The sequence below is a fragment of the Cryptomeria japonica genome, chromosome 6 (genome assembly GCF_030272615.1).
Source record: "Cryptomeria japonica chromosome 6, Sugi_1.0, whole genome shotgun sequence".
Classification (NCBI taxonomy): Eukaryota; Viridiplantae; Streptophyta; class Pinopsida; order Cupressales; family Cupressaceae; genus Cryptomeria; species Cryptomeria japonica.
Genome location: NC_081410.1, coordinates 125,975,437 through 126,002,754, shown reverse-complemented (window position 1 = coordinate 126,002,754; position 27,318 = coordinate 125,975,437). Strand labels below are relative to the sequence as shown.

The 27,318-nt window shown below is 41.1% G+C and overlaps 1 protein-coding gene across 1 annotated transcript in view; it reads left to right on the top strand.

Moving 5' to 3' along the window:
• The window catches only part of LOC131040442 (DExH-box ATP-dependent RNA helicase DExH15 chloroplastic), a 214,516-nt gene that overhangs the window by 141,170 nt on the left and 46,028 nt on the right, over positions 1–27,318 (top strand). The window contains exon 12 of the mRNA XM_057973365.2: positions 15,663–15,883. Coding sequence (XP_057829348.2) covers positions 15,663–15,883 — 221 coding nt within the window. The remainder of the gene's footprint in view (positions 1–15,662; positions 15,884–27,318) is intronic.

The window sequence follows — 27,318 nt, the reverse complement described above, 5'->3', positions numbered from 1 at the left end:
TTGGTACGGTGAAGACATCGGTATGGTGAGAACAAGTTGGGGTGTTGTAATATCCCTTGGTCAAATAGGAGTAGAAATGATGTATTCCAACCCAAGGAATATTGTCAAACACTTCATATGCACCCTTCCAGCTTGCTGGTGTAATAATATCAGTCTGATAATATTGATTTGAAAGGTGTTTTGAGTGCTGCAATTGAAAGTTGATAGCCAAGCATGCATATACAACCAAATTATGTTGTCCTATCACCAAATTAGACTCAAAATCAGACTCTTACAGCTAGGTGTCATTTTGTCAAACAGTTGGGATGTGTCCTTAGAAAAGTACATACAATGAAATGTAGACTCCAAGCAAACTTCTATCTTCCTTATTCACATAGAGGGGTCTTATTACAATGAGACAATAATAACCATGACCTCAGTTATCACTCTAATTATTAACAGCAGTTCTGACTTCTGAGTACATTGGACAGCCATGGATTCACCTCATCACTAAGAACTAGGATATCAAAAGAAGATTTAGGAACCTGATTACAAATCGCTTTGAAGATGGAGCAATAACCACACTTCTAGGCCTTTGAATGTGACAAACCGACCATCCTTTGGTGCCGCCCCTGCTGCTGCAATCTCAGTCTGAAACCATGGAGAATTGATACCCCAAATCACCAAGAAACTTCACAAAAATGATCGCTCAATACACTAGACAAGATCACCCTCCTTATTGAGTGTCTTTGGAGTCTATTGCCTGCACTAGAAGCCCAAATCAAAGATGGAGACAGTCAGATCCAAAATTCTGATATGCATTAATTTGGTGGCTGTTCTCTCCTCAAAACTCGTCCAATTTATTGCTAAGAGGATCGCCCCTCCTTGTACTCCAAATCGCCTAACTCAAAGGAGAAGTTTGAAGCCTTTTTGAGATGAGATGAGCAAAATCGTGGTAGACAAAAGGGACTGATACGACTTGTCTCAGATCTGCAATATAAACTGAAACCTTCACAATTCTCCTCCAATCTGCCCTTGATGGAATGGCCTAAAGCCTCCAATCATAGCGCTGTCCACCATTGATTGTTATGATGCTTCAACCAAGGAATATAAGCAAAATCATGGGATGGAGGGGTGAGGTTTGATTTACCTCAGACTAGATTAACACCTGCAATCCACCTTCAATTTGCTGCTAGGAAGAATCACCTTATGTTCTCAATAAAATCAATGCACATAAATGCCAAAATAACTCCAAATGAACCCTATTAGTTGGCCCTTGGCCACAATGAAAGCTCAAATAAGAAAGACTGAAATGTCTTCCTCTCTCAGCTGCAAATTAGTCTTCAAAGAAGACTTCACAATGTTGGCACTGATGTAGATTCCCTTATGAACCCACTCCCAAGATGAAGAACTAGGGTTTCGTCCAGCGCTTCTATCAATCTGCTGAAGGTTTGCATCCTCAGAGACCTAACTAATGCAAAGCATCAGTCAATTCATCAACTCCAAAATCCAAATATCCAATCTGCCTGATCATCCATCACCCTCTTCTATTTATCCTTTTCATAACCCATCATGAGATTCCTTCTAGAAGAGGGTAGGTACACTTTATTATTTATTAAGTGACTTTATAATTTAATATTTTATTTGTCACTTTTTAATTAAATTAATTAAATATAAAGTCACTTTTTAATTTTTAATTTATTTAATGACTTTATAAGAAATTAATTTAATTAATTTCTCCTTATCTCTCCACTTAGCCAAAAGGCTAAATCTTCATAAAAGGCTAGGAAAAATGGGGACATTACAGGTGACCCCAGCTAGGCGAAAAAAATGGACCGTTATAATAACGGTTGTAACAAAAGGCAGGCTATTAGTAAAGTTCAGAAACACCAGATTCCTATACAAACAGTCATGGCAGAAGCTAGCAGTAGCAAAAAGACTAAGGTAGGGTCGAAGGTGCAACACGACCATGAGGAGAAGGAGGTCACATTAGACACTTTGACATTTGAAAGTGTAACAGGGAGTGAATATTATTCTTGGTGGGATGAAACCCCAGTAGACCACCAGCTCAAGGCTTCACTCAAGAAAGCTGAAGTTGACCATGCCATACAGATGTCGGTGTTCAATGTAAAAGAATTCAAGCCCATCCTCCGCACCCTTGTAGCCAGGTATGATTCCCACACACAGAGGTCGATTGTGTAGTATAAGGGCTGTACGATCACAGTATCGTTTAAATTGCATGATTTTCGGTGGGTGTTTGACATTCCGGACAGAGGGGAAGCAACCAAAAAGCCAACAAGTAAGCTGAAGAAGGAAAGGAAAGAGTTTTTGTTGAGATTGGTCTACCACAGTGACTGACACCAGTAGAATGGAAGAGCCTGCGGACTAGTAATTCCTAGCATACTCCACTACTCCAGGGATGTCTTCTCACCCTCCATGTCCTTCGTAGTATCTAGATTGACAAGCCCCATTTTGTATCATTGTTTGGAAGGCGACTTCTTTTCTAGGGGGTGCTGATGTTGGCAGTAATTGGCCGACATAAGAATAAACTTGTTTTGTTTAGTTAATAAATGGTCAGGTAATGTCCCCGTAGGTGTTGGTTGGCAATCAGGGACGGTTGGTATCCTTCGCCAACCGCCGAGTAGTATATATACTATGTTGTAATGGGTACAAGGACATGATTATGATTGTGATGATTCTGATTGTTGTATCCAGTTTTTGATGATGACATAAAGATATATTATTCGGCCCAATATTGTGAATTCCAAGTATGCTTACATGTTTTGTGATTACTTTCTGAATGTTATCTGTTGAACGATTCATGCATTTGCTGTATTTTGTTTACTTTTGTAATCTCAACTGACACCGTAGCGGTAAACACTGTTAATTAGTATAATGAAGTTTAAACATATAATTTCAAACTAATCATAAACTTCAACATGCATCATTGACAATATTTCATACAGTTGACTAAGAAATAATGAATATCCCTGTAATGTAAACTGTACATATGAGCTCAAATGAGTTAATTAACCATTACAATTTTTTATTTTTTTTGATCGGTAATGACTTTTTTTATACTAGAGTTTCTAACTAGTGAGGGTCACAATTGGGGGACCCCTCCCCATGGTTACATTATCAACTGAGGTATTAACACCTCCCAGCTATCTCTCCTCACGTCATCCTTATCTCTCCATGAACCTTATCCCTCCAATCTCCTTATATCTCCCTACTCGTGCACCACCCTTATTTCTCCAATACATCGAGCTTGCTACCTTATCTCTCTAAACTCCTATCAGTCTGCCATCGCTAGGACCGAGGCCTTAACACCTCGTAGCTAGCACCTCCACCATCAATCTTGTCAGTGTCAAGGACACCCGCTGAGTCAGCCGTGGAATGTCTATCAACACCTTCAACTTGTTTCTTGTTGACCACATGCCAATCTCATTGACCGCACATTGACGCCTTTGGATTTATCACTGACTGTACATTCATTTGGGAATGCGGAGGCAAGCAGGAGGTTCAAACATGAGACAGCCCATCAACAAGGCCTCACAACAGCTGTTGCACTGTGGGGTCATACCCAACCATTACAAATTTTCCATTTCATCAATAACTGATATTTACAATGGATTCACTGATCAATTTCAACAAAAACCCAACACTTTAAACACAACAGCTCTAGTTTTTAACTAGGTAAATAATAAATATTTATGATGTGACAATGTTTTAATATTCTGGAATGTTCTTTCTGAGAAATTTTCCTTCGCAAACTTGAAGAAGAGAGAGATTGTCATTTGAATGATTATAATGTCCCCATTTGAGATTTGCTATTATTTTGTAATGTCCCTTGCTAATTCTGCCCTTAAATCACTGATTTCTACCCTTAGGAATTTTGTCAAACACTTGCCTTGCAAAATCTGAACTTGCTGATTGGTGATTCTTTTTGGTATTTTCAATGAAGATAATGATAATATGCATTCAATGGACTCAAATGAACGTATGCAAATGACTGAAATGAATTTTGGATGTAATACAAGGTATATATAATGCAATAAGATCACTGATGTGCACCTACAACCAAGGGACATTAATGCAAATACTTGGCAAGCAACTGTTGTCGGCATAAATTGCCTATTGTTATGTTTGATAATATTTGTTACCCGACAAGGTATTAATTAATTGTATTTAGTGGGTTGTCAGTCTCGAGTGGTTATGTGTCAATTGGTTGACGGTTGTGTACCTCTTGGCAACTGTCGGGTCCTTTAAATATGTCATGTACTGTCAAGGAAGAGGGATGGTATTGTCGGATCTAGTGTAATCCTTGGCCGACCATCTTTGGTCTCTTCTCTGTAATAATTGAATGTGTGAATAAAGATATATTTTTTGTCATGTCTGGTATGCATTGTCTTGTACATTATTATTTCCTGTACTTAATTTACCAGTTGTACCAGCAAACATTTTGGCATCGTTGCCTTAAAAGAAATCGGGTCAACCTTGAGTGATTCATGTCCGTAGATCCCATCAAAGGTGAGAAGAGGCCACAGGGTGGTCAAGACCAAGCGATCAGGTGATCTGCCGACCCTCGACCAGAGGGAGCACAAAGACGAGTTGAACCCTAGAAGTACTCGGAGTGTTGGGACGCTGGAGGTGGATGTGTAGAGGACGCGCGCGTGTCTAAGAGTACAAGGAAAGCGCCCAAATGTAGCGGGAAGCCGAAGCTTTGGTCGGAACAGTTCACTCAGGTCCGACATACCTAGAAGTACTCGAAGTGTTGGGGATGTTGAAGGTGGACGTGTAGAGGACGCGCACATGGCCGAGAGTGCAGGGAAAGCACCGGAACGTAGTGGTCGAAACAATCCACCCAGGTCCGGCTATAATGTTGAACACCCAGGAGAAGCAAAAATTGCCGAAGTTCACGGGAGACGGGTCAGAGGACCCGATACGGCATTGCAAAACATGCATAACCATTTAGGAGGCAAATGGCCACGATGACAGGGACTATTGGCTGAAGGCATTTCCTGCCACCCTTCGGGGGATTGCCATTGACTGGTACACAGACCTCAACGGCCAACACAAGACGAGGTGGAGTGATCTGAAGAAGGCATTCTAGGAAGAATTCAAACTCTTGAGGGATGATAATAAGATCGTGGCCGAAATCTATAATACCAAGCAAGGGAAAAATGAGAGTGTATGCACCTACAACCGTAGGTTCAAAGAACTGTTGAACAAGATGGAAAACCAGCCAGTCGACGGGTTGAAGAAGAGGTGGTTCACGGAGGGATTGATACCTTGACTGCACAAGAAGATGAAAGTAGTGCCTCCATCCTCATACGCCGATGCATACAATCAAGCGATGGACATCGAGAGTGAAAATAAAACCCCGTCCCGAGAGAAGAGGAAGACCAAGGATGATGAGAGCACCGAAGGTAGCACTGACAAAAAATCCAAAACCGTACAAGCCCTGCAATGGGATATGTTGAGAATGATGAAAGAATTGAAGGCTGAGAAAGGAACCAGCAATGAAGGTAATGAACTATGGTGTATTGAGTGCAAAAGGAAGGGGCACACGAAAGCTAATTGTCCTAGAAATATGTTTTGTGAAATTTGCCAAGTGCTGGGGCATTCAATCAACGAGTGCCCATACAATTTGAAGATGAGAAGTACACAAGTACTCTTCACACAGGGAGAGTCTAGCCCATCGAAATCACAGAATGTATTGCCAAGTGGTTATGGAAATCAACGAGGGCAAAACCAAATACAATACGACTCCAAAGGACGTCCTATCATACAGTGCCAACAATGTAGTGAATGGGGACACTTTGCAAGAGACTGCCATAACAGGAAAGACAACATACAATTATTGTGCAAATGGTGTGGACCAGGTGACCATGAAGACACCAACTGCCCGAATCAGAAGGGTATTAATATGCTAGACGTGGAGGAAAAAGAGGACGTAGTTTTGGCAATCACAAGAGCACAAACAAAGAAGGCAATGTATTCAAACTCTGGTACGAAAAAGGAAGAAGCCGAAGTAGAACAAGTGTTGGCGAAGGAACGAGTAACTTCCAATGGAACTGCAAGTATGTCATTGCGAGAGTCAGAGAAGAACATAGTTCGGCAAGTGCTACAAACAACCATACCCATCAAGGTGGCAGACCTTCTTCAAACTATGCCGCAACTGAGAATGGCAATTACCAACATAGTCAGTGACGACACAATCTTCCAGAACCAATGTAAGCCACACGAGGAGGAACTGACGGGAAAACCATCAGTTAAAGGGAATGAGTCCAGTGATCCAATGTTGTTGATGGTGAGCATCGGGAGGAAGCCGACGATCGTCGAGATGGAAATAATGGGGAAGAAGTTGACAAACACCATTGTCGATGGAGGCTCGGGAGTAAATGTACTGCCAGAAGACACATGGAAATGTCTAGGGAAGCCGAAGCTTTGGCCGCCAACCTTCCACTTGGTAGGTGCCAACTACCACGACATCCAGCCGTTGGGAACATTGATGGCACAAAAAGTAATGATTGGGACTCAACAATTTTTCTTGGACTTTATTGTTATCCGGTTACAGAAGAAGGCGTACGATGCACTCCTCGAGAGGGGATGGTTGGTTACCGCCAAGGCAAATCATAACTGGAAGTAAAACACACTCTTGACCGAGAGTGATGGGAGGAAGCACGTCATTGACTTGAGGAACCAGGCGGTGAGTGAAAAACTGGCACCCTCAGACTCCGAGTTTGAGGGTGGAGAGTTAGGTATGGACGGAGGAAGGAAAGGCATGAAACCCAACGATGAAGGGGTGCTCAAACTATAAGATTTCTCTGAAGATGAGATGAGTTCTCTTAATGGATTATTCCACTAGCAAATGGAGGATTATGAAGTTTCCCACCCTGACTGTAACATGCTACAAATTGGCCAAATTGAGGAAGTACAAAGTCCGTCGTACGATATTCATCTGTGCACATCCGCCGGCCGTGTATCTGGGTTGTACGGACAGTTACCAAGTGAGCATGTACCGTATGAACAGAGGCCGCCGAGTGGGAATGGGGAAGTATCTAAGATGTACGAAGAAGATTCATAGGGCGAGGATCTGAAATTGGATGTTGTAGAGCCTAGTGGCGATGCCTCGAAGAAGTTAATTCTATACGCTAAACAGTTCACATCAGCCGTACGGTTCAGAGCAGACAAGAGCAAGTTGGCTCCTGAAGATCCAGGTTGCGTCGATGTGATGAGGTTAGCACACGAAGCTAAGAGCCCCATCTACACCGTACAAACTAGAGAAGCCGAGTGTTGGAGATCCGTATGGTCAAGGGAGAGTCGAGGAAGCAGACTTGACAGCAGGACAAAATCGAGAGAGGGAAAGAACATTCCCATCTAGCCACAGGGGAAGTTGAATCCGTACGGTGCAAGTGAAGAAGAGAAATACCGTACATTGCACGGTCGAAGCACAGGCGCAGAGCACCATTCCGTACGACAAGGCAAGGAGTCCATACGACGTACGACAGAGCACCATTTTGTACGACACACGACAAAGCACCATTCTATACGACGTAGCTCATCCGTACGGCGCAGTCCATTCATTCGATCTATACAACGTACAACATAAACTACATAGAGAAAAGGGTATGATGTACGGTGAAACTGTACGACAGATATGGCATAGGAGACATCGCACGACATACATGAAAGACGTACAAACATCGTACATGAGGCATAGTACGGTATACAGGGATGCAATTAGGGAGAGGTCGTTCGACCATGCTACAGGTACGACAACCAAGAGAAATCTATACCGACCACAAGAGGAATACCGTACGGTCAAGGAAGCAATATATCAAAAACTCGAAGGCATCAGCTTTGAGTTGGATGAAGGGAGTCTCAAGCCACACACCTATGCATCGTACAACCAAGAGAGAAGCACAAGTTAGAAAACACAATTCCTGTACGGGAGAATGCATCTTGATCAGAATTTTGACTTCTTTGGCCTTGTTCCTAATGTCTTAAAAAAGCAAAAAATTGATGCGCTGCCCCAGGACCCTGCGAGGGGCACTGCCCTTCGACCCCGCAAGGGGCGTTGCCCCTTGACCCCGTTGGGGGCATTGCCCCAAACCCCCATTTGATTTGGCAGGTACACTAGAAGTTGGGGTTGTTCAATCGAAGTCGTTGTTTGTCGTTAGTCTTCCCAAATATTACTTGATGTTTGCTTGTCGTCTGGAAGACGACACGATTGGCCAAGTTGCCATCCGTCACCAACTCCCAACTACCCGACGAGAACCTCTCGGCAATGCAACATAACCATAAACACAACATAAACACAATTATGATTATTATTCTTACTAACATAAGTTATTTACCCCTAACATTAGCCCCTCCCAAAATGTATTCGTCTCCCAGACGACTAAGACAATAAGAACTGAAATATAAAACATAAACTAGGACCGAGAAGAGGGAGGAGGCGTCCTTGTAGTGGTCAGAGAAGAAAGTTGTTGTTCGGTGTGAAGTCTTAGGTTCTTTTCTACCAGCAGCTGCCGTTCCCATGCCTTCTTTACCATGTGGGCAGCTTCCAACAGTTTCTTATCTTTTTGCTCCATCTGTGAGGTACCGTACTGGCACCTCACATCCCCTGCCTCATCTTTCTCTGTTGGTACCGTACTGGCACCTAGCGTACCAATACATGTTAGTATCGTACTAGTTCCTGTTGGTACCATACCAATACCTGCTAGTACTGTACCAATACATGTTCCTGTTGGTACCGTACTGGTTCCTATTGGTACCGTACCAGTACCTGTTGGCACCATACCAGTTCTTGCTGGCACCATACCAGTTCCTGCTGGCATAGTACCAGTTCCTATTGGCACTATACCAGTACATGTTGGCACTGTACTAGTTCTTGCTGGCATAGTACCAGTTCCTGCTGGCACCGCACCAGTTCCTATTGGCACTGTACCAATACCTGTCGTACCAGTACATGTTGGCACAATACCAGTTCCTGTTGGTACCATACTAGTGCTCGTCGTACCAATACCTGAACATGTTGTACTAGTACCAATTCCCTATACCTCGAGCATAAATTTTATTTGGATTTAAGACAATTAGTATTTTTGTGTTGTCTTGAAAATCAATAGTCTTGATTCATGAGGAAGGGTCCTTTCTACATATGACCATGATTTTGATGAGTGGATGATGCCTAATGTCCATCTGCCCTTGCATGACTATGTTTCATCACTGGTGACCTAGGTAGCCTTATTTTTTTTCATTAGAATATTAATTTTAGAAAAAAACTTACCCAAGATTGTTGTCTTAATTTTGTCTCCCTTGTGACACATTTGATGGTCCTGCACATTTGATAGTCCTTCTCTTATTATCTTTGCCACAACTTCCTTATAATAAGGAGAGTGAACCATATGGAATGGAATGGCATCGGAAAAGAAGAATTTGTCAATGGCATCATCCACCTCATATTTGTTTTGCACATTGAAGAAATTTACTACTGTGTTTGCAGCATCACTGCTACTCGTCATTCTACATTTCTCCATAGGCTCTGCTGCCCTTGAACTGGAAAAGGAAGAAGTTGTGGCTCTTATAAAGTTCTATACTAGTAGGATTAGGATCCTTTGATGGAAAAGTAGAAGCTATAAATGTTTTGTCTTCACTACAATCCCACAATCTATTTGCTTTAGCCCTTTTTTGAGTGACAATTTGCTCCATGTGTCCACACCTTTGCCTCCAACTTGAAGGTGTGCATAAACTCTTGTAATGCTGCTTTGAAATTCAAGTTGATAGAAATGGAATCTCCATAGCCTAATACCCTTCATTGGCCCAAGTTAAGCTTGTAGTTTGGTTCAATTTTTCTCAAAGGGAATTTCTTGTCGAAGGGACCCTTGGGAAATTCTTCTAATAATTTTTAAGGGCAATTAAAATGTGCACTCCCAATAGAACTAGTTGCCTCAATCCCTTCACATTTTCATTTGGAGTTTCAAATTCACGCCCCATAGGGAAAAACAAGTTTGAAAGTTTAAATTAGAAATTCAGTGAAGTACTTCCCATTATTTTTGCTAATAATTTAGGAAGATAAGTTTGCTCATTAGATTTAAATGAATTGTTACTAGGATGAGTTGGGAGATTTGCATTATTGCTCTAACTGGGTCCAACAACAGGTTGAGATAATTGTACAGACTACAAAGCATGCCTTACTATAACTGAATTGTAAATATGGTGCTAATGGAACAAGAAGTCATAATCTTATTGGCCAAACTCAAACTTGGCAAGGTGAAGAGTTGAAATGGCTTCTGAATCTGCAATTGACTTGGACCTAGCCTGGAAGAAGATATAGGAAATTAAAAAATTACAAAATATTGGGAATTTTATATAAGAAAGTTCAACCCTTTTACACAGGTGAGAATCTTAAAAACATGCTGAAAACCAAGTGAACAAGCGTAAAATCTGAAATATCAAACATAACTATTCCTCATTGCAAAAGAAACTCATGGCCAAGAGCGAAAAAAACAGGTTTGAGTATTTTTTCTAGATTCATGTCTTTGGAGTGATGACCAAATCAAGCTTGAAAAACTCGGATTTTGCAATAACTCGGCAAGGCCAAAAAATTTTAAAAACTTGGGACTCGCCAAAACTCGGCAAAAAACTCGGCAAAACTCGGCAACTTTATCGAACATTTGAAAATACATTTTTTTTTTATATATAATTCAAAAGCACACATTTACACCAAATTTGTATAACATATATGATTTCCATGATATATAAATCAAATTTTTTTGGTAATACATAGCAACAAATGCAAGTATCATAGCATAAACCAAAAACCAAGTGCAACATATGTATAAGAGTTCAATACATATCAACGTATCATAGTGACAGTCTCATAGAGTTATAGAGTCATAGACCACAAAACAAGAACCTCTGAAATTCTGATTACATATCAAGTTCAAAGTTTGGTATCAATGAAAATAAGAAATCATAAATTGCATCTACGACTAAAGCTCAAAACAGATTGTGGCCGCTGGGTGGGTGGTGCTGAAGTAGTGGCAACATCCTCAACACTAACAGGTGCCTCTGCTGCATGATCAACCTCCTGCTCCTCCTCACGTGTTGCCACTTCCGCATCCCATTCCTCTCCTGCCCTCTCCAACTCACTCAGCTGCTCATTAGTAAGGAATGGATCCAAATCATTATCAACATCATCAGGAGAAGCAACCCATTCTGCTGCATATGGATCAATGTCATCCAAGTCAAGTGCTTCATGTGAATCTTGCCCTAGCACCTTCTTCTCATGTAATCGAATGTTGTACCGCACATAGACAAGATCATTCAAGCGTTGTTGAGTCAACCTATTGCGCTTTTTTGTGTGGATGTTCTCAAAAACACTCCAGTTGCGCTCACAACCAGAAGCACTACAAGGCTGTGATAATATGCGGATGGCAAGCTTTTGAAGATTAGGCGTTGTGGCACCATAATCTTCCCACCACAAATCTGCAAGGATACAACATGTGATTTATAACTTGTAAAGATTTCAATAATCTTAAAGAGAGAAATAAATGGTAAAAATTAAACATATGTTTTTTTTTACCTGGTCGTAAGGTGGCTCTCCTACGTTTGCAATCAGGTGAAGAAAACAATTCCCCTAAGGCCTTCTTATAACTCTGCAACTCATCAAGTATCAGGTCTCAAAGGATCTCATCATCAACTAATCTCCGAATGCATGTGTCAAGGCCAATTCTAACCTCTGCATCTGCTCTGAAACTCGGAGAGTAAAAAAACTTGGGATTCAAGAAGTAGGCAGCAGCATGAATATGTTGGTGGAGTTGATGGTTCCACCTCCAATCAATTATGCGCCATATGGGTTCATACTTGGTCTTGTTTGACCCATACAAGTGTTGAATCGCCTCTTTGGCCTTATCCATGGCCTCATATAGATACCCCATGGAGTTATGATCCCCATCCACCATTCGTAGCACCCTCACCAACGGTTCCGACACCTAGATATAAAAAATCTAACAAAATCAGCAGATTGAAATATTAGAAAATTAAATAATAAATCATCAATTAAAGTTTCAAAACTTACATTGATGATCTCCTCCACTATCTTGGCAAAATTAGTATCAAAAATGGCAATCACAACCTTCTCTGCTTTAGGCTTTGTAGCATAAGGACTCCCCAACCATCTTTCACTCACGAACATCCGCTTCAGGTTGGGCAATGTAGCAAGTATGCTCTGCAAGGTGAGGAAATTGGTAGCAAAGCGTGTGACCCCCGACCGCACAAGATCCTTACCTTCAGTGTGCTCTCTCATAAGATTCAGGACCCATGTGTGATTGTAGATGTATTTGGTGATATTCCTTCCATCTTCAACCACTTTCTTTACCCAACTTAGTTTCCCTATGTCCTCAAGGAGCAAGTCAAGACAATGGGCAGCACAAGGGCTCCAAAATAATGTCGGATGTCTAGCCATTAGAAGTTTGCCGGCTGCCACATATGCAGCTGCATTATCAGTCACAACTTGGATGACATTCTGCACTCCCACATCCATCACCACTTCATCCAACATGTTGCACAAGGTCTCCGCATTCTTCACTTCATTGGAGGCATCAATTGATTTTAAAAATACTAACTGTCCTCCTGAAGCAACTAGAAAGTTGATGAGTGTCCTGTTCCTACCATCTGTCCATCCATCAGAAAGAATGGTGCAGCCATTCTTTTCCCAAATAGTCCTTTGCTCTTCCACTAATGCATGAGTGTTTTGGACCTCATCCTGCAATAACGGTCCACTTACCTCGTAACGGCTTGGGGATTTGAACCCCTTACCTGCCACAGTCAACGCGGTGACCAATTGGTCCCAAGATGGACTAGAAATAGCATTGAACGGAACATCGTTGTAGATAAAAAATCTAGCACACGCCACCTTGGCTTGTTGGTGAGCCTCTTTATTCCATGCAGTGCCAAGCAATCCAGGTTGTGCACCAAGAGTGTTACGTGGAATAAAGAAGTTTTCCATGTTGCTGTCCAAAGTTCCCTTTGCTCGTATCCGTGGCCCAAGGGAAGAACCAGATGTCCCCACATCTGTATGTGACCCCATGGAACTCAAATCTGCCCTTGGGGCTGCCATTGCCTCTGCTGTTCTCTTTTTTGTTGCCTTCCTTTGATCATATGCTTCAAGTGTTGCTATTGCATCTCTCGTAGCCTCTTCAGTACATTCCGTACAGCTTGTGGTATCTCGGCATTGAATTTTTGCAAGGTGATATTTGAACCTATTAATGCCACCTTTTACAATTTTTTTGCAATGGTTGCAAAAAACATCTCCTCGTTTTGGACCTGGTCTCCCATGTTTCCAACAAGGGTCTCTCTTTTTGCCACCAACTTTAACTGTAGAAGCTGAATCCATTTTCTTTCAAAAAGATGTGGAAAAGAACCTAGCAAAAGAGAGGCAACATTTAGAGATAAATAACATTGTTACCAAAAAAAATCACAAACATCCAAAAATTACAATGACTGTATAACTGTATTTTATTTACAGTCATCTATTAATAGATGACTCTCTAAAATTAAAATTTTTAATTGGTTGTGTATTTTTTTAAGTTTTTAACTTCAAATTTAAATTTAAATGAAATACTTTAATACACATTGACATTACACAGTTGACAGTCATTTCAAATGACTATGAGTATTTCACAATTGACTGTGTAATACACAGTCATTAATTACAATGTACATTAATGATTAATGTATTACACAGTCATCAGTCATTTGAAATTTTGAAAAATGACTGTGTAATACACAGTCATTTCTCATTTGAAATGACTGTAATAACTGTGTATTACACAGTCATTTGAAAATGACTGTGTAATACACAGTCATTTGGAAATGACTGTGTATTACACAATCATTTCAAATGACTGATGACTGTGTAATACACAGTCATTTGAAATGACTGTGACTGTGTAATGATGACTGTGTAATACACAGTCATTTGAAAATTTGAAATGACTGTGTATTACACAGTCATTTGAAAATTGAAATGACTGTGACTGTGTAATACACAGTCATTTGAAATGACTGTGACTGTGTAATGATGACTGTGTAATACACAGTCATTTGAAAATTTGAAATGACTGTGTATTACACAGTCATTTGAAAATTGAAATGACTGTGATTGTGTAATGATGACTGTGTAATACACAGTCATTTGAAAATTTGAAATGACTGTGACTGTGTAATACACAGTCATTTTCAAATGACTGTGTATTACACAGTCATTTCAAATGACTGATGACTGTGTAATACACAGTCATTTGAAATGACTGTAATTACTAATGATTGTGTATTACACAGTCATTTGAAATGACTAAGACTGTGTAATACACAGTCATTTTCAAATGACTGTGTATTACACAGTCTTAGTCATTCGAAATAAAACAATACAAAAAGATACCTGGTCGTGCGTGCAAATGCAAACAATACACAGTCATTTTGACTGTGTAATACACAGTCATTTCAAATGACTGTGTATTACACAGTCAAAATGACTGTGTATTCGAAATAAAACAATACAAAAAGATCACGAATAAACAAGTAAAAACCTGGTCGCGCGTACAAATGCAAACCCTACTGCAAATCGCGTGGCGTTTTTTGCCTTCCGGAGTCGTGCGAGCCGCGAAATGGAATAAAGACTTCAGTTTTTTTTTTGCCTGCGACTTAAGTCGCATTTTTCTCGCATTTTGTGCCGCGTTTCGGGCGGGTTTTGGCCATTAACGGCGAGTATTTGCCAAAAAAATCGCGGCGAGTATATAAAAAAATCACCCCGAGTATTTCCGCGATTAACTCGCGCGGCATTATGGATCGCGATTACTCGCGAGTTTTTGAATTGCTCGCCGAGTTTTGCAAGTATGGACCAAATTCCATCATTGGACTTGTCAAGTCTGTGCCCTGTTCAGCTCCTTGAGTTGCCTGGTTGCCAGATCATGGACTTGGATTGGACTTGTGATTCTTGGGGAGTTTGAAATGATTCCTGAACTATCATAATAAGATTGCTACAAAGGATGTTGGTTCAGGAGTACATCTTTGATGCTAATATTTCCCAAGTTGTTCATGTATTGATGTTGGGTGGGAGGATGAACATGTTGATTGGAGATGGAATAAGCCTCGTGGAGTTGCTGTTATATCTGGTTCTAACTGTTCCTAATTATGCTGTTAAATATCAACCAATTGTTATTTCCACACTGCATTAAAACATGTATCATGGAAATTTTTAGAGATAACTATCACTTTTCCAAGAACTTGAAGACACACATCAGGATGGGCAAATTGTGATAGTAAATTAAAAAAATAAAATATCATCTTATTGTGTAGGCATTTGAGAAATCCCTGGCAAGATTATTGCAAAACATAATACATTCTTAGATTTGTTTGCATGAGGTTATGTTGATAGCCCAATTCAGCATAGCATCAAATACATAAGTTTTTTTTATTCCCTGAACCCATTTTATGTACAATGATTTTAGATAAGTATGATGATTCAATCATGACCAGTCAGTGTAAGATGATTTTTGCAACTTGAACTAGTTTTCATTATAATTTGTTTTTCATTAGTATTTGTATTTATGTTGTACTTTAAATGGGAGTTAATTTTCAACTTTTACTAAAATATTACACATGGGAAACAGGTTGGTGAAGTTCTACATGAGGCACAAGCATTAGATATAAATACACAGCTCTTATACCCATTGGGAGAAACAGCATCAAAAATCCGTGGAGCAAATGAGCTATGGTTGGCAATGGCTATCAAAAACGAATGTTTGATTGGGTTGAAGCCATCCCAGCTTGCTGCAGTTTGTGGAAGTCTTGTTTCCGAAGGGATTAAAATCCGTCCAACCAAAACTAGCAAGTATGGTTCGAATGCCTGTGTTTAATATATTTTGTTGATTAAGTTTAATTTCTGGAAGGTTAATGGTAGCTTTCATTTGACTACTCATATGAGTGAAATTTTATTGAGTTCAATATAACCTGCCTTTAAAGGAAGCCTTTCAAGACTTGATGTGTTACACTGATAAATTCTCCAGAGATCAAATTAATTTGCTGACCTTCATAAGGTCCTTCAGTTTCATCAGTTAGCCTAATATAGATGAAGAAACTTCACTAAGTCACTCAAAGCTTCTCCTATCAGTATGCTTGGCAGGACTTAGTGCTAAGCACCAAATGAAATCAATACTCAGTGATTGATCTTAAGCCGTTAATTGATGTCAATTACACATAGAGCACTGACTTCCTTTGCTTCTCAAGTTTCCATACACTGAATTTAGAAGAGTGTTAGTAAAGTTCTAGTTTAGTTGTCCACTGCTTCAAATCCCATTAATTAGATTCTTGAATATGCAATCGGTGGTTTCCTGTTCTTTCTAAAAGACTTGGTTTCTCCCATTGTATTTTTGACCCTTGGCTGCTCTAGGGTGGGAAAGTGTTGCTTGGGCTGTGTTTGACCATGAATGACTGGCTAACTTTTCAGCAAATATCAGCACCTCACTCGAGTAATCAGGCCAAAGTTCCATACTAGGTTGTGTGTCATTGTGGGATGACTCGTGCTTTCTGGTTGCTTGTTTGGTCCCTGCTTTTCCTGCAAACTATGTGAACCTTGTCATTTACAAAGCTGTTGTACCAATGCACAATTTTTGTATTGAGTCAAGTTTTAATTTACATGTGTCATTTTCCTAAGTGCAAAACATGTTTCAGGGCTCTTTTTCTTTGCTTTCTCATGTTGTTCTTTGTTCTTTTATATGTCCGTAGGATCATGAAACAAAGTTTTTGAAGTCATTCATCATGGTAGAATACTAGAAAGAAGAGGTTTCTGTTGGAAAGGTTGGTAAGTATCATCTCAAAGTCACATCATAATGGAAGGAACCAGATTCAAAAGAGATGGTTTGGAGTTTAGATAATTGGTGAAGTGAGAAGATGAAGTGAACAATTGAGAATAAGGATTGGATATACTAGACTCAACACATAGGTGCACACCTCGTAATGAATAGGTACAAACCCAAAATCTAACTTGTTTTCAAAGGTGCTAATGTGACTACTAGGGGCCCACCTCACAAGAAGTCATTTTTGACAAAGTTAAGACTTGTACACTGATAAGCGTGCATCTGAGGTAGAAGGGCACACCTCACAAGACATTAGTGTTGTTTTGAATCAAACTGAAACTGTGTATTGGGGTGCACTGATGTAGAGAGACAGTTCAAGAGCTAAAGTTCAATATTTAGGTGCATGCCTAACCCATATATGTGCACCTAATAAAAGAAACAACACTTTATCCAAAATCATGTCCAACACATGGGTTTCAGGTATGGGCCTGCGCCAGAAAATGCACCTATACACATGAGGTTCAAAAGATTTGAAATTATATATAGAAAGGCACGTATAATGTGATGCATGTGGTTAGCATGCAATGCCTTTATTATGTTTTATTAAATGATTGTAACAGACTATGTATATGTTTGTCGGCTTTTGGGAAGTTATAAGAGTTAGCTGGTATACAGTTGTGTTCTATTTGGCAGCTGTTAGGTTCTTTAAATACCTTTGCATAGTCAAGGAAAATGGTCTAATCCTTGGTTAATCATCTTTGGCCTACTTTTGTAAGATCTATGTGTGTGATTAAAGTTATATTTTATTGCTCTATTAGTTTATTATTTCAAGTATTAGTTTTATTAGAAAGAAGAGTAAATATTGGTGCTTTCACCTTAAAGAAATTGGTTCTGATTCAAGATATTTATTCCCTTACACCCCATATAAAGGTAGGAAGCGGCCACAAGGTGGTTAGGATCAAGAGATCAAACAATATCTAATATTGGTAGAGCAAAGGGAAGAAAGAAGAAGAGTATGAGAGGTAGTCAAAGGGATTCAAGTTGTGCAAATCCCAAGCTGATGTCTGTCTCAAAGTAAAAGTCAAAGAAGGAGCTTAAGTAGAAGTTGTAGTCTAGAGAGACAAAACATTCAACCCATAAAGAATAATCACACCAAGGAAGAGTGGGTGGCATTAAATAGCATGACATCTTCCATTATTGGATAAAGTGTGGGTCAACCTTGCAAATCAAGTCTGGTAAGAAGAATCACTGCAACCTCCTCTAGATTAGGAAATTTTTCATTGGGAGATGGAGTTGAAAGACTTCTTCACCAGCATAGAGTTGTTACTAGAAGAAGAAATGAAACTAAAAATTGTAGGGCTAAGAGTTCGAGGGCACAAAAGGGAAATTGATGGTCAAACAAGTATGTGAGACACTGAAGCTACAAGAAGAGGTGAGGACTCCCATGTGTTTGAGAGTGTTGAAGGAGCACTTGAGTGATCAAATCTGAACTTCCTAAGCAGTAGATTCTAGGCACTAAGTTTGCATCAAGGTAAAACCATGGTGACTCCACCATTAAGCCCAAGTGTAGAAAGACAAAAGTTGCCTAAGTTTATAGGAATGAATTCAAGTATCTTGTAAGACACTGCAAGACTTGTGAAGCAATTTGGGCAGAAAATGGGTAAGATGAGAGGGATTGCTTGCTACGGTCTTTTCTAATCACCTTGTGAGGTGTAGCCATTGATTGGTAAACAAAGATTGAACCTACCTCTCAAAATACTTGGGAGAAATTAAAAAAGGCCTTTGAAGAAGAATTCAAATTGCTTCAGGATCTGTGATGTCCCTGATATAATTAAATAATAAATCTAATTGCTTTATTGTAAGGCCCCAAATTTAATAAACAAATCTTTCGGGCCCTTTTATTTAATTAGTTAAGGCAAGTCTTGGTTGGTCGTGTCGGCCCGTTTGTAACCCTTCGGGAAGTTTCCCGGAGCCCATATATATGGCCATGTTAGTCATTGTTGTGGGTATGTGAATTTTGATATTTTGTTCTCTCCTATGCGAATTCTTGTTGGAGTTTTGGTATCCGCCATTTCGGAGGTGAAAGACCCTCCCTATTTGGTATTTGCAATTTCGGTGAGATTCACTCCTCACCCTATTCTGTTTATTTGCACTCGTTCCGGATTTGGCAAATCTTGAATCTCATCATTGTTTATCACTCCAGTTGCATATTTGTTAATCCGATACATTCAGAATTTATTGCTTATGGAAGATCAACCCTTCACCGCACATTCACTAGAGCACACCATACGCCTTACCTCCCACCGTATGCCATTCCTCCACCGCACACCTTACCTCCCACTGTACGCCCATCGTACGCATTACCTCCCACCGTATGCCCACCGTACGCCATACCTCCACCGTATGCCATTCCTCCTCCGTATGCCTTACCTCCCATCGTACGCCTTACCTCCCACCGTACGCCATACCCCCACCGTATGCCATTCCTCCACCGTACGCCTTACCTCCCACCGTAACCATACGCCCCACCGTACGCCTTACCTCCCACCGTACGTCATTCCTCCACCGTACGGTCACACCCACACGCTCTCAATATTGTCGTACATTGGCAAGGGAACATTACAGTGGTATCAGAGCTTGTGATCTTGCCAACCTGTCGTATAGTGGATGCAAGTGTACACCTGAAGGAGGTACCGTTCAGCCGATCGAATGGGGGAACCACAGGATCTTACAAGAGAAGTCATGGCACTATTAAGGGAGCTAACCAAAAGCCAAGCTCAGCTCAATGACACCCTAACCAGAGGAGAACAACGACAACAAATCATGGAGGAAACCTTACAACAATTGGCCTTGGGAAAAACGAATGGAGAACATAATGGACAAGGTGATGATTCAGTCACGGGAAGGTCAAATGTCCAACGCTCACATTCACGGCCATTGATGCCGACTTTTCCTCAGAAATCAGAAGCGCCACACGGGGAACAAGAGCCCACCTTTCAGGAGATGCAAGCACAATTGAACCAAGATTGGAGGGATGCAAATCTCGAGGGGGACATATCCTTCAAGGATTATGTGGATCTCCAGATGAAATACTCAGGCGGCAAAAGTCGGGGCCATTATGGACACTATAACCATGACATCAAGCGGAAGGTTGGCAAGATCAACCTGTCATCCTTTGATGGGGCCGGAGTGACCTTGACATGAGCCTGGGTTTAGAAAGTAGATACTTACTTCCAACTCAACCCGATGCCTGAAGATGAAGCTATCAAGTTTGCAGCACTCCACTTGGAAGGGATCGCACATGAATGGTGGCATCATGGAATGGTCACTCTTGGTCATGACCAGATAACCTCCTATGCCGAATTCACAGAGAAGCTCATAGATCGATTTGACGGGAAGGATCCAGAACTCAATTTCAAGGAGTTGACGCAACTAAAGCAGTCGAGATTTGTGGACAATTACATCACAGAATTCCAGAGACTATCCGTGTTGGTAACTGACATCTCAGAGCAGAGATTGCTGGTCTTGTTCATGGACAGATTGATGGAACCACTGAAAGGTTGGGTGAAAGTGTTCAACCCTAGCACGCTCACGGAGGCAATTAAAAAGGCTCGTAACATGGCAACATCCTCCTCTTCAAGAAATTTTGCACATACCAAACCACTTTTCGTTCCGAGGGAGAAGGATGATAAACCCTTTGCGAAGGGGTCATCACTTGATGAAGCCACAAGATAGGAGCTCAGAAGGAAGAAGCTTTATTTCACCTGCAAGGAACCATGGGAACCACGACACCGATGTTTGGGCAAAGGAAAGATTCACTTTATTGAAGTGATGTCCGATGGAGAAGAGGAGCATGAGGAAAGCGAAACCCCAAGGGAAGAATCTGCCAGTCTGGGGGAGAGAATCTCCACATTGGTACGGAGGGGTGGCATCATTGCCACACTGGTACCCCAAGGTGCAGTGTATTTAGAGTACGTGGTGCACTCCAAGGGCAACGAGTTCTTGTTATGCTCGACAGTGGGGCCTCGCTCAACTTCATAAACTCATCACTCGTCACCCGAAGGGGTTTGTGTACAAAGGAGCATGAAGGGTTCGATGTCAAGGTCGCAGGAGGCAATCTCCTATCATGCACTCACTTGGTTCCACAACTGAGTATCACCATGGGAAATTACACGGTGACCGATGATTTCTTTGTTGTAGATCTGGATGACATGGATGTCATATTGGGCATTCAATGGATGGAAACCCTCGACCAATACACGCAGAGCTTCAAAAGGATGGAGTTCTCATTCGAGGTGGATGGTAAGAAAGTGGTTCTCAGGGGAATGTCGAATGGCGGCCCGAGGGAGATTTCTGCCAAAAGGATGGAAGCCATCTTCAAACATGATGAAGTAGTCTGGGCAGCACATTGCTTGATCTCAACTAAACCTATGAAAGAGCAACCGACTTACTACCAGGATGAGGGACTTTAGTCGGTTCTGGAGGAGCATAGTTTGGTCTTTGCTGATATTCCACCTGGTATACCCCCACACTGAGGGTTTGAGCACACCATCGAGTTGGAGGAAGGAGCAAAACCCGTTATCACCACACCCTATCACCACCCGAAGAAGTTCAAAGATGAGATAGAGAAAACAATCCAGGAACTCCTCAATAAAGGATGGATCCGGCCCAGTTCTAGCCCCTTTGCATCCTCGGTGTTATTGGTGAAGAAGGACAGAACTCTCAGAATGTGTGTCGACTATCGTGCACTAAACAAGAAGACTATCAAGAATAGGTACCCTATTCCTAGGATCGATGAGCTCCTGGACGAACTACATGGCGCAATCTATTTCTCCAAAATTGATCTCCGCTCTGGCTACCATCAGATCCGTATGAGGGAGCAAGATGTGGAAAAGACAGCCTTTTGCTGCCATTACGGACACTATGAGTTCTTGGTCATGCTATTTGGATTAACCAATGCTCCGACCACTTTTCAGTCCTGCATGAACCACATCTTCAACAAGCAACTGCGTAAGTTCCTACTGGTATTCTTCGATGACATACTCATCTATAGCAAGACCTGGGAGGAACACGTGGGGCATTTGGATGAAGTATTGAGGGTTATGGAATCACAATCACTATACCCGAAAAGATCCAAACGTGAATTTGGAATGACCAAGGTCCTGTACTTGGGTCACGTCATCAGCGCCCAGGGGGTACAAGTTCACCAAGAGAAGATTCAGGCCATTTTGGATTGGCCTCCACCCAAGACTCTTTCAGAGCTGCGTGGATTTTTTGGTTTGTGCAGTTATTATAGAAGGTTTGTAAAAGGATTCTCACAACTAGGGGTACCACTGACAAATCTGACAAAGAAAGGATCCTTCCGTTGGAATGTGCAAGCACAACAGACCTTCAACAAATTAAAAGAAGTTATGAGTACATGTCCGGTTCTAGCATTACTAGACTTCACTCACCCTTTTATCCTGGAGTGCGATGCCTTGGGGGAAGGCATTGGAGCGGTATTGATGCAAGACCATCACCCCATTGCATTCGAGAGTCAGAAGCTCTCGAGAGTTGAGCAGTTGTATTCCATCTACGACAAGGAGATGCTCGCCATCCTACACGCACTAACGAAGTTTCGACAGTACCTTGTCGGGGCAAAGTTTGTTGTGCGAACAGACCACAACAGCTTGCGATACTTCTTGGAGCAGAGGGATCTGAATGAACGACAACAAAAATAGGTGAGCAAAGTCTAGGCGTTTGATTTCAACATTGAATATGTGAAGGGGAAGAATAACATGGTCACTGATGCCCTATCAAGAAGGCCTTCCATATGTGCTTTATCTCAAATTTCGGCTGACTGGAAGGAATACCTGTTGGTTGAATACTCCAAGAACACTTTTGCCTGCAAACTGATGGATGGTCAAGTGCAAGATGACCGATACAAGGTGGTTGACGACATCATTTATTACAAGGACAGAATTTATCCAGTACCCGAATCCAAGATGAAGGAAAAGATTCTGAAGGAATTGCACGATTCTCCTTTGGCTGGACATCCGAGATACTTGAAAACCTAGAGACAGATTCGTGAAAGGTTTTATTGGAAGGGGCTTAAGACCGACGTCCTGCAGTATGTGAGGGAATGCTCCACCTGCCAGCAAAACAAATCTGAGCATAACCGACCAGTCGGATTTCTGCAACCTCTGCCAATTCCCGACCAAAAATGGGATAGCATCTCAATGGATTTCATTACTGGACTCCCTAGAGTGCAAGGAAAGGATTGCATTTTTGTCATAGTTGACCGATTGACCAAATATGCACAGATTTTGCCATCCCCACAGGATATCAAGCAATTCAAGTAGCCGATTTGTTCTTCCGTGAGGTGTTCTGCCTACATGGTTGACCGCGAAACATAGTCAGTGACAGGGATAGTCGTTTTCTGAGTACCTTCCAGATGGAGTTATTTCGGTTGGCAGGAACCGCGTTGTCGCCCAGCACGAGCTACCATCCGCAGACAAATGGACAGACCGAGATTGTGAACAAATGGCTGGAGGGTTATCTCAAGAACTACGTCTCAACTCAACAGAAGGCTTGGGTTCGATGGTTACATTTGGGTGAACACTGTTACAACACCACTTTTCACATGTCAATAAGCATGCCATCTTTCAAAGAACTGTATGGTTATGAACCTTCTTCATTTGTTGACCTGGCATTGGGAGACAGTCGTGCACCGATGGCCAAAGATTGGCTTCAGGAGAGTTTAGACATCCTAACATCTCTCAAAGACAACTTGTAGAGGGCTCAAAACCAACAAAAGATGTATGCTATCCGACACCGGATTGAGCGGAATTTTGAGGTTGGTGATTTGGTTTACCTCCGACTTCAACCGCACAGACAATCCTCCTTGAAGACAAGTGGTAAGGAGAAGCTGACGCTGCGTTTCTATGGGCCCTACAGGGTGGTTCGGAGAGTGGGTGAAGTGGCCTACGAGTTGGAGCTTCCTGAGGGGAGTCGGATTCACAATGTTTTCCACGTATCATGTTTGAAGAAGGCCGTCGAGTGGTGCATCACAGTGTCCAAGGATCTGCCACCCATCGACGAAGAAGGCAAACTAATTCTGGAGCCGGCGGAGATCATCGATGTCAAAGAAAAGAGGTTGAGAACATGCATAGTCAAGGAGTTCCTTGCACGCTGGAAGAATCTACCCATCAAGGATGCCACCTGGGAAGGCGAGCAAATTCTGGGGCATCCAAGTCTGCAATTGCTTGAGGGCAAGCAATTTTTGGCCCGCGAGGACTATGATGTCCTCGATATAATTAAATAATAAATCTAATTACTTTATTGTAAGGCCCCAAATTTAATAAACAAATCTTTCGGGCCCTTTTATTTAATTAGTTCAGGCAAGTCTCGGTTGGTTGTGTCGGCCCGTTTGTAACCCTTCGGGAAGTTTCTTGGAGCCCATATATATGGCCATGTTAGTCATTATTGTGGGTATGCGAATTTTGATATTTTGTTCTCTCTTGTGCGAGTTCCTGTTGGAAATCTGGTATCCGCCATTTCGGAGGTGAAAGACCCTCCCTATTTGGTATTTGCAGTTTCGGTGAGATTCACCCCTCACCCTATTCTGTTTATTTGTACTCATTCCGGATTTGGCAAATCTTGAATCTCATCATTGTTTATCACTCCAGTTGCATATTTGTTAATCCGATACATTCAGAATTTATTGCTTACGGAAGATCAACCCTTCACCGCACATTCACTAGAGCACACCATACGCCTTACCTCCCACCGTACGCCCACCGTACACCTACTGTATGCCTTACCTCCCACCGTACGCCCACCATACACCTACCATACGCCTTACCTCCCACCGTACGCCATACCTCCATCGTACGCCTTACCTCCCACCATACGCCCATCGTACGCCTTACCTCCCACCGTACGCCATACCCCCACCGTACGCCATTCCTCCACCGTACGCCTTACCTCCCACCGTAACCATACACCCCACTATACGCCTTACCTCCCACCGTACGTCATTCCTCCACCGTTCGCCCTCACCTTCACCGTACGGTCACACCCACACGCTCTCAATATTGTCGTACATTGGCAAGGGAACATTACAGGATCATAATAAAATCATAGCATAAATTACAAACAAGACAAGGTAAGCATGCAAATGTAAGAGCTTATAATTGTAGGATCAAAGAATTACTTGTAAATTTAGAAAAGGAACTTGTTAATAGTTAAAAGAAAAGATGGTTTATTGAAAGTCATATTCCTTCATTAAGTAAAAAAATGAGTTGTACTATCGTCATCATATGCCAAAGCATATATAAAGCAATGGATATAGAAAGAAAATACAAGATGTCCTCACAATCTTAAAAAATGGTTCAGGATGATGGATTAGGTAGAAGTAGTGACAATGAAGTAGGAACAATACAAGCATTAAGAAGAGACATTCTGTAAATGATGAAAGAATTGAAGGCGAAGAAAGAAACTAGCCAAGAAAATTTTCTGACATTTGTCGAGTTTTGAGTCATTCCATAAAAGATTGCTCATACAAGCTAAAGAATAGGAGCACACAAGTGCTTTTCACACAAGGAGAGTAGCCTACTCCATCAAGCACTCCATTGAAGTCATAGGATAACATGAAACATCTTCAAGTAGCAATCAAAATCAAAGAGAGGGAGGTCGGAATAAGATACAATACAATTCCAGAGGTTTTTCCATTATACAACATCGACAATGTGATGAATGGGGACGTTTCGCAAGAGGTAGCCATAAAAACTAGAACAAAGTGGAATTACTATGCAAATGGTGTGGACCTAGAGATCATCACCAGATGTTCAAAGCAAAAAGGCCAACATGAACATTATTGATGTAGAAAGGCATAACAAGGTATTGGTTGTTACTTGAGCTCAAATAAAGAAGATGTGTACTCAGAGCCATGCATAGAAAAATCAAGACTCTGTGAAGCAAGAGCCAAGTTGCAACATGCTAGGATAATGAATGCTGCCACTCAAATGCAAATGCAAGTATGATAATGAATTAGTAGCCATTTGAAAAAATTCACTTCAAACTATTGTACTAATTAAAGAAGTGGATATATTACTATGTTACAAAGTATTCTCAAACTTCGAAACACTATGACTAATATTGTATCTTAGTGATCAACATGTGAGAATAAGCCATACAATAAAGGAAAAATTAAAAACTCATTTGTTAAAGTTTAAATAATATCTCAATGTCCTTTATTATCATACAACCATGTGCAACTTCTTTTGACATTGTACAGTCTCTATTTGAAGTTGTCATACAACTTCAAAAAAAAGCCATACAACGTGTTGGCTATTGTACTTCTTCCTTCACTGTATGATGTGCCCAACATATTTTCAAATTTCAATTTCTGCCATATATGATATTTAGGATGCAAATTATTTTGTTATATGCTCTAGCTATTTCTTTTGTTGTTGTATGGCTTGATCATCTCTCTGATCTAGTACAATGTAATGACCCTTACTATAAAGGCCACTAATAAACCCCAAATCTGAACTGAGACAATTTGTCAAACACTTGGCATGCACTGAATTGTTTTGTTTGTGATGTAGTGTTTCAATATGATAGTTGTTTTGAGCGTCAAGTACAATTGAGATAACAATACCAATATTGAAATGTAACACAATAAACAATAATGAAACTCTAAATATTCATGCAAGGACTTCAATGCTAATATATCATGAATTTCCCAAATTCTGATTGCATTGTTCAGTAGACTAATTTTCTAAAAAAAATGTATGACTGTTACAAACTCTTACACATGAGCACTAATTTTATGACGAGAATGTATAAACTATCACACATGAACAATGACCTTGCAATGCACCTTTTCTACTATATCAATCCAACTACAAGATAGCAATGTCTGATTACAATGGACTGTTTTCTGAATACATATATGACTGTTATAACTGTGCACTTCTATCATAAAAATTGACAACAAAAACCATGCAATGGAACCTGGAAATCGCTCCTTGAACTCCGATTATGAAATGCTGATGAAAGGAGGACTAGACTGTCCCAAGAATGCCCTGCTGTCACTACCGTACTGTCCCTGCTGCAGGCCGTACTTGGGTCGTACTGTGCGGCTGCAGTACCAAATTTTGAGCTGGGATGAATTCAAAACCCTTATTCACCAAATACAAGCCCTCAAATCAACCTTCAATTGAAATCCAACATGAAATGGCTGAGTACCATCTCCAATAACGCAACCCTTCAGAAGATATTTCACTTCCTCAGTTATGCTAATCTAAGGGAGTTATCGTTCCCAAAGATCAATGATATTTGCAGACCTTCAAGCTCCACAAATGCTCAAGTAGATGCACTAGAGAAAATAGACTTCGATGCCAAATAAGAGACCCATGGGGTCTATTTATACACATAATAGAATCTTCTAGAAGCCTCTTAGTCTTTCTAGAAGTATCCATAACTT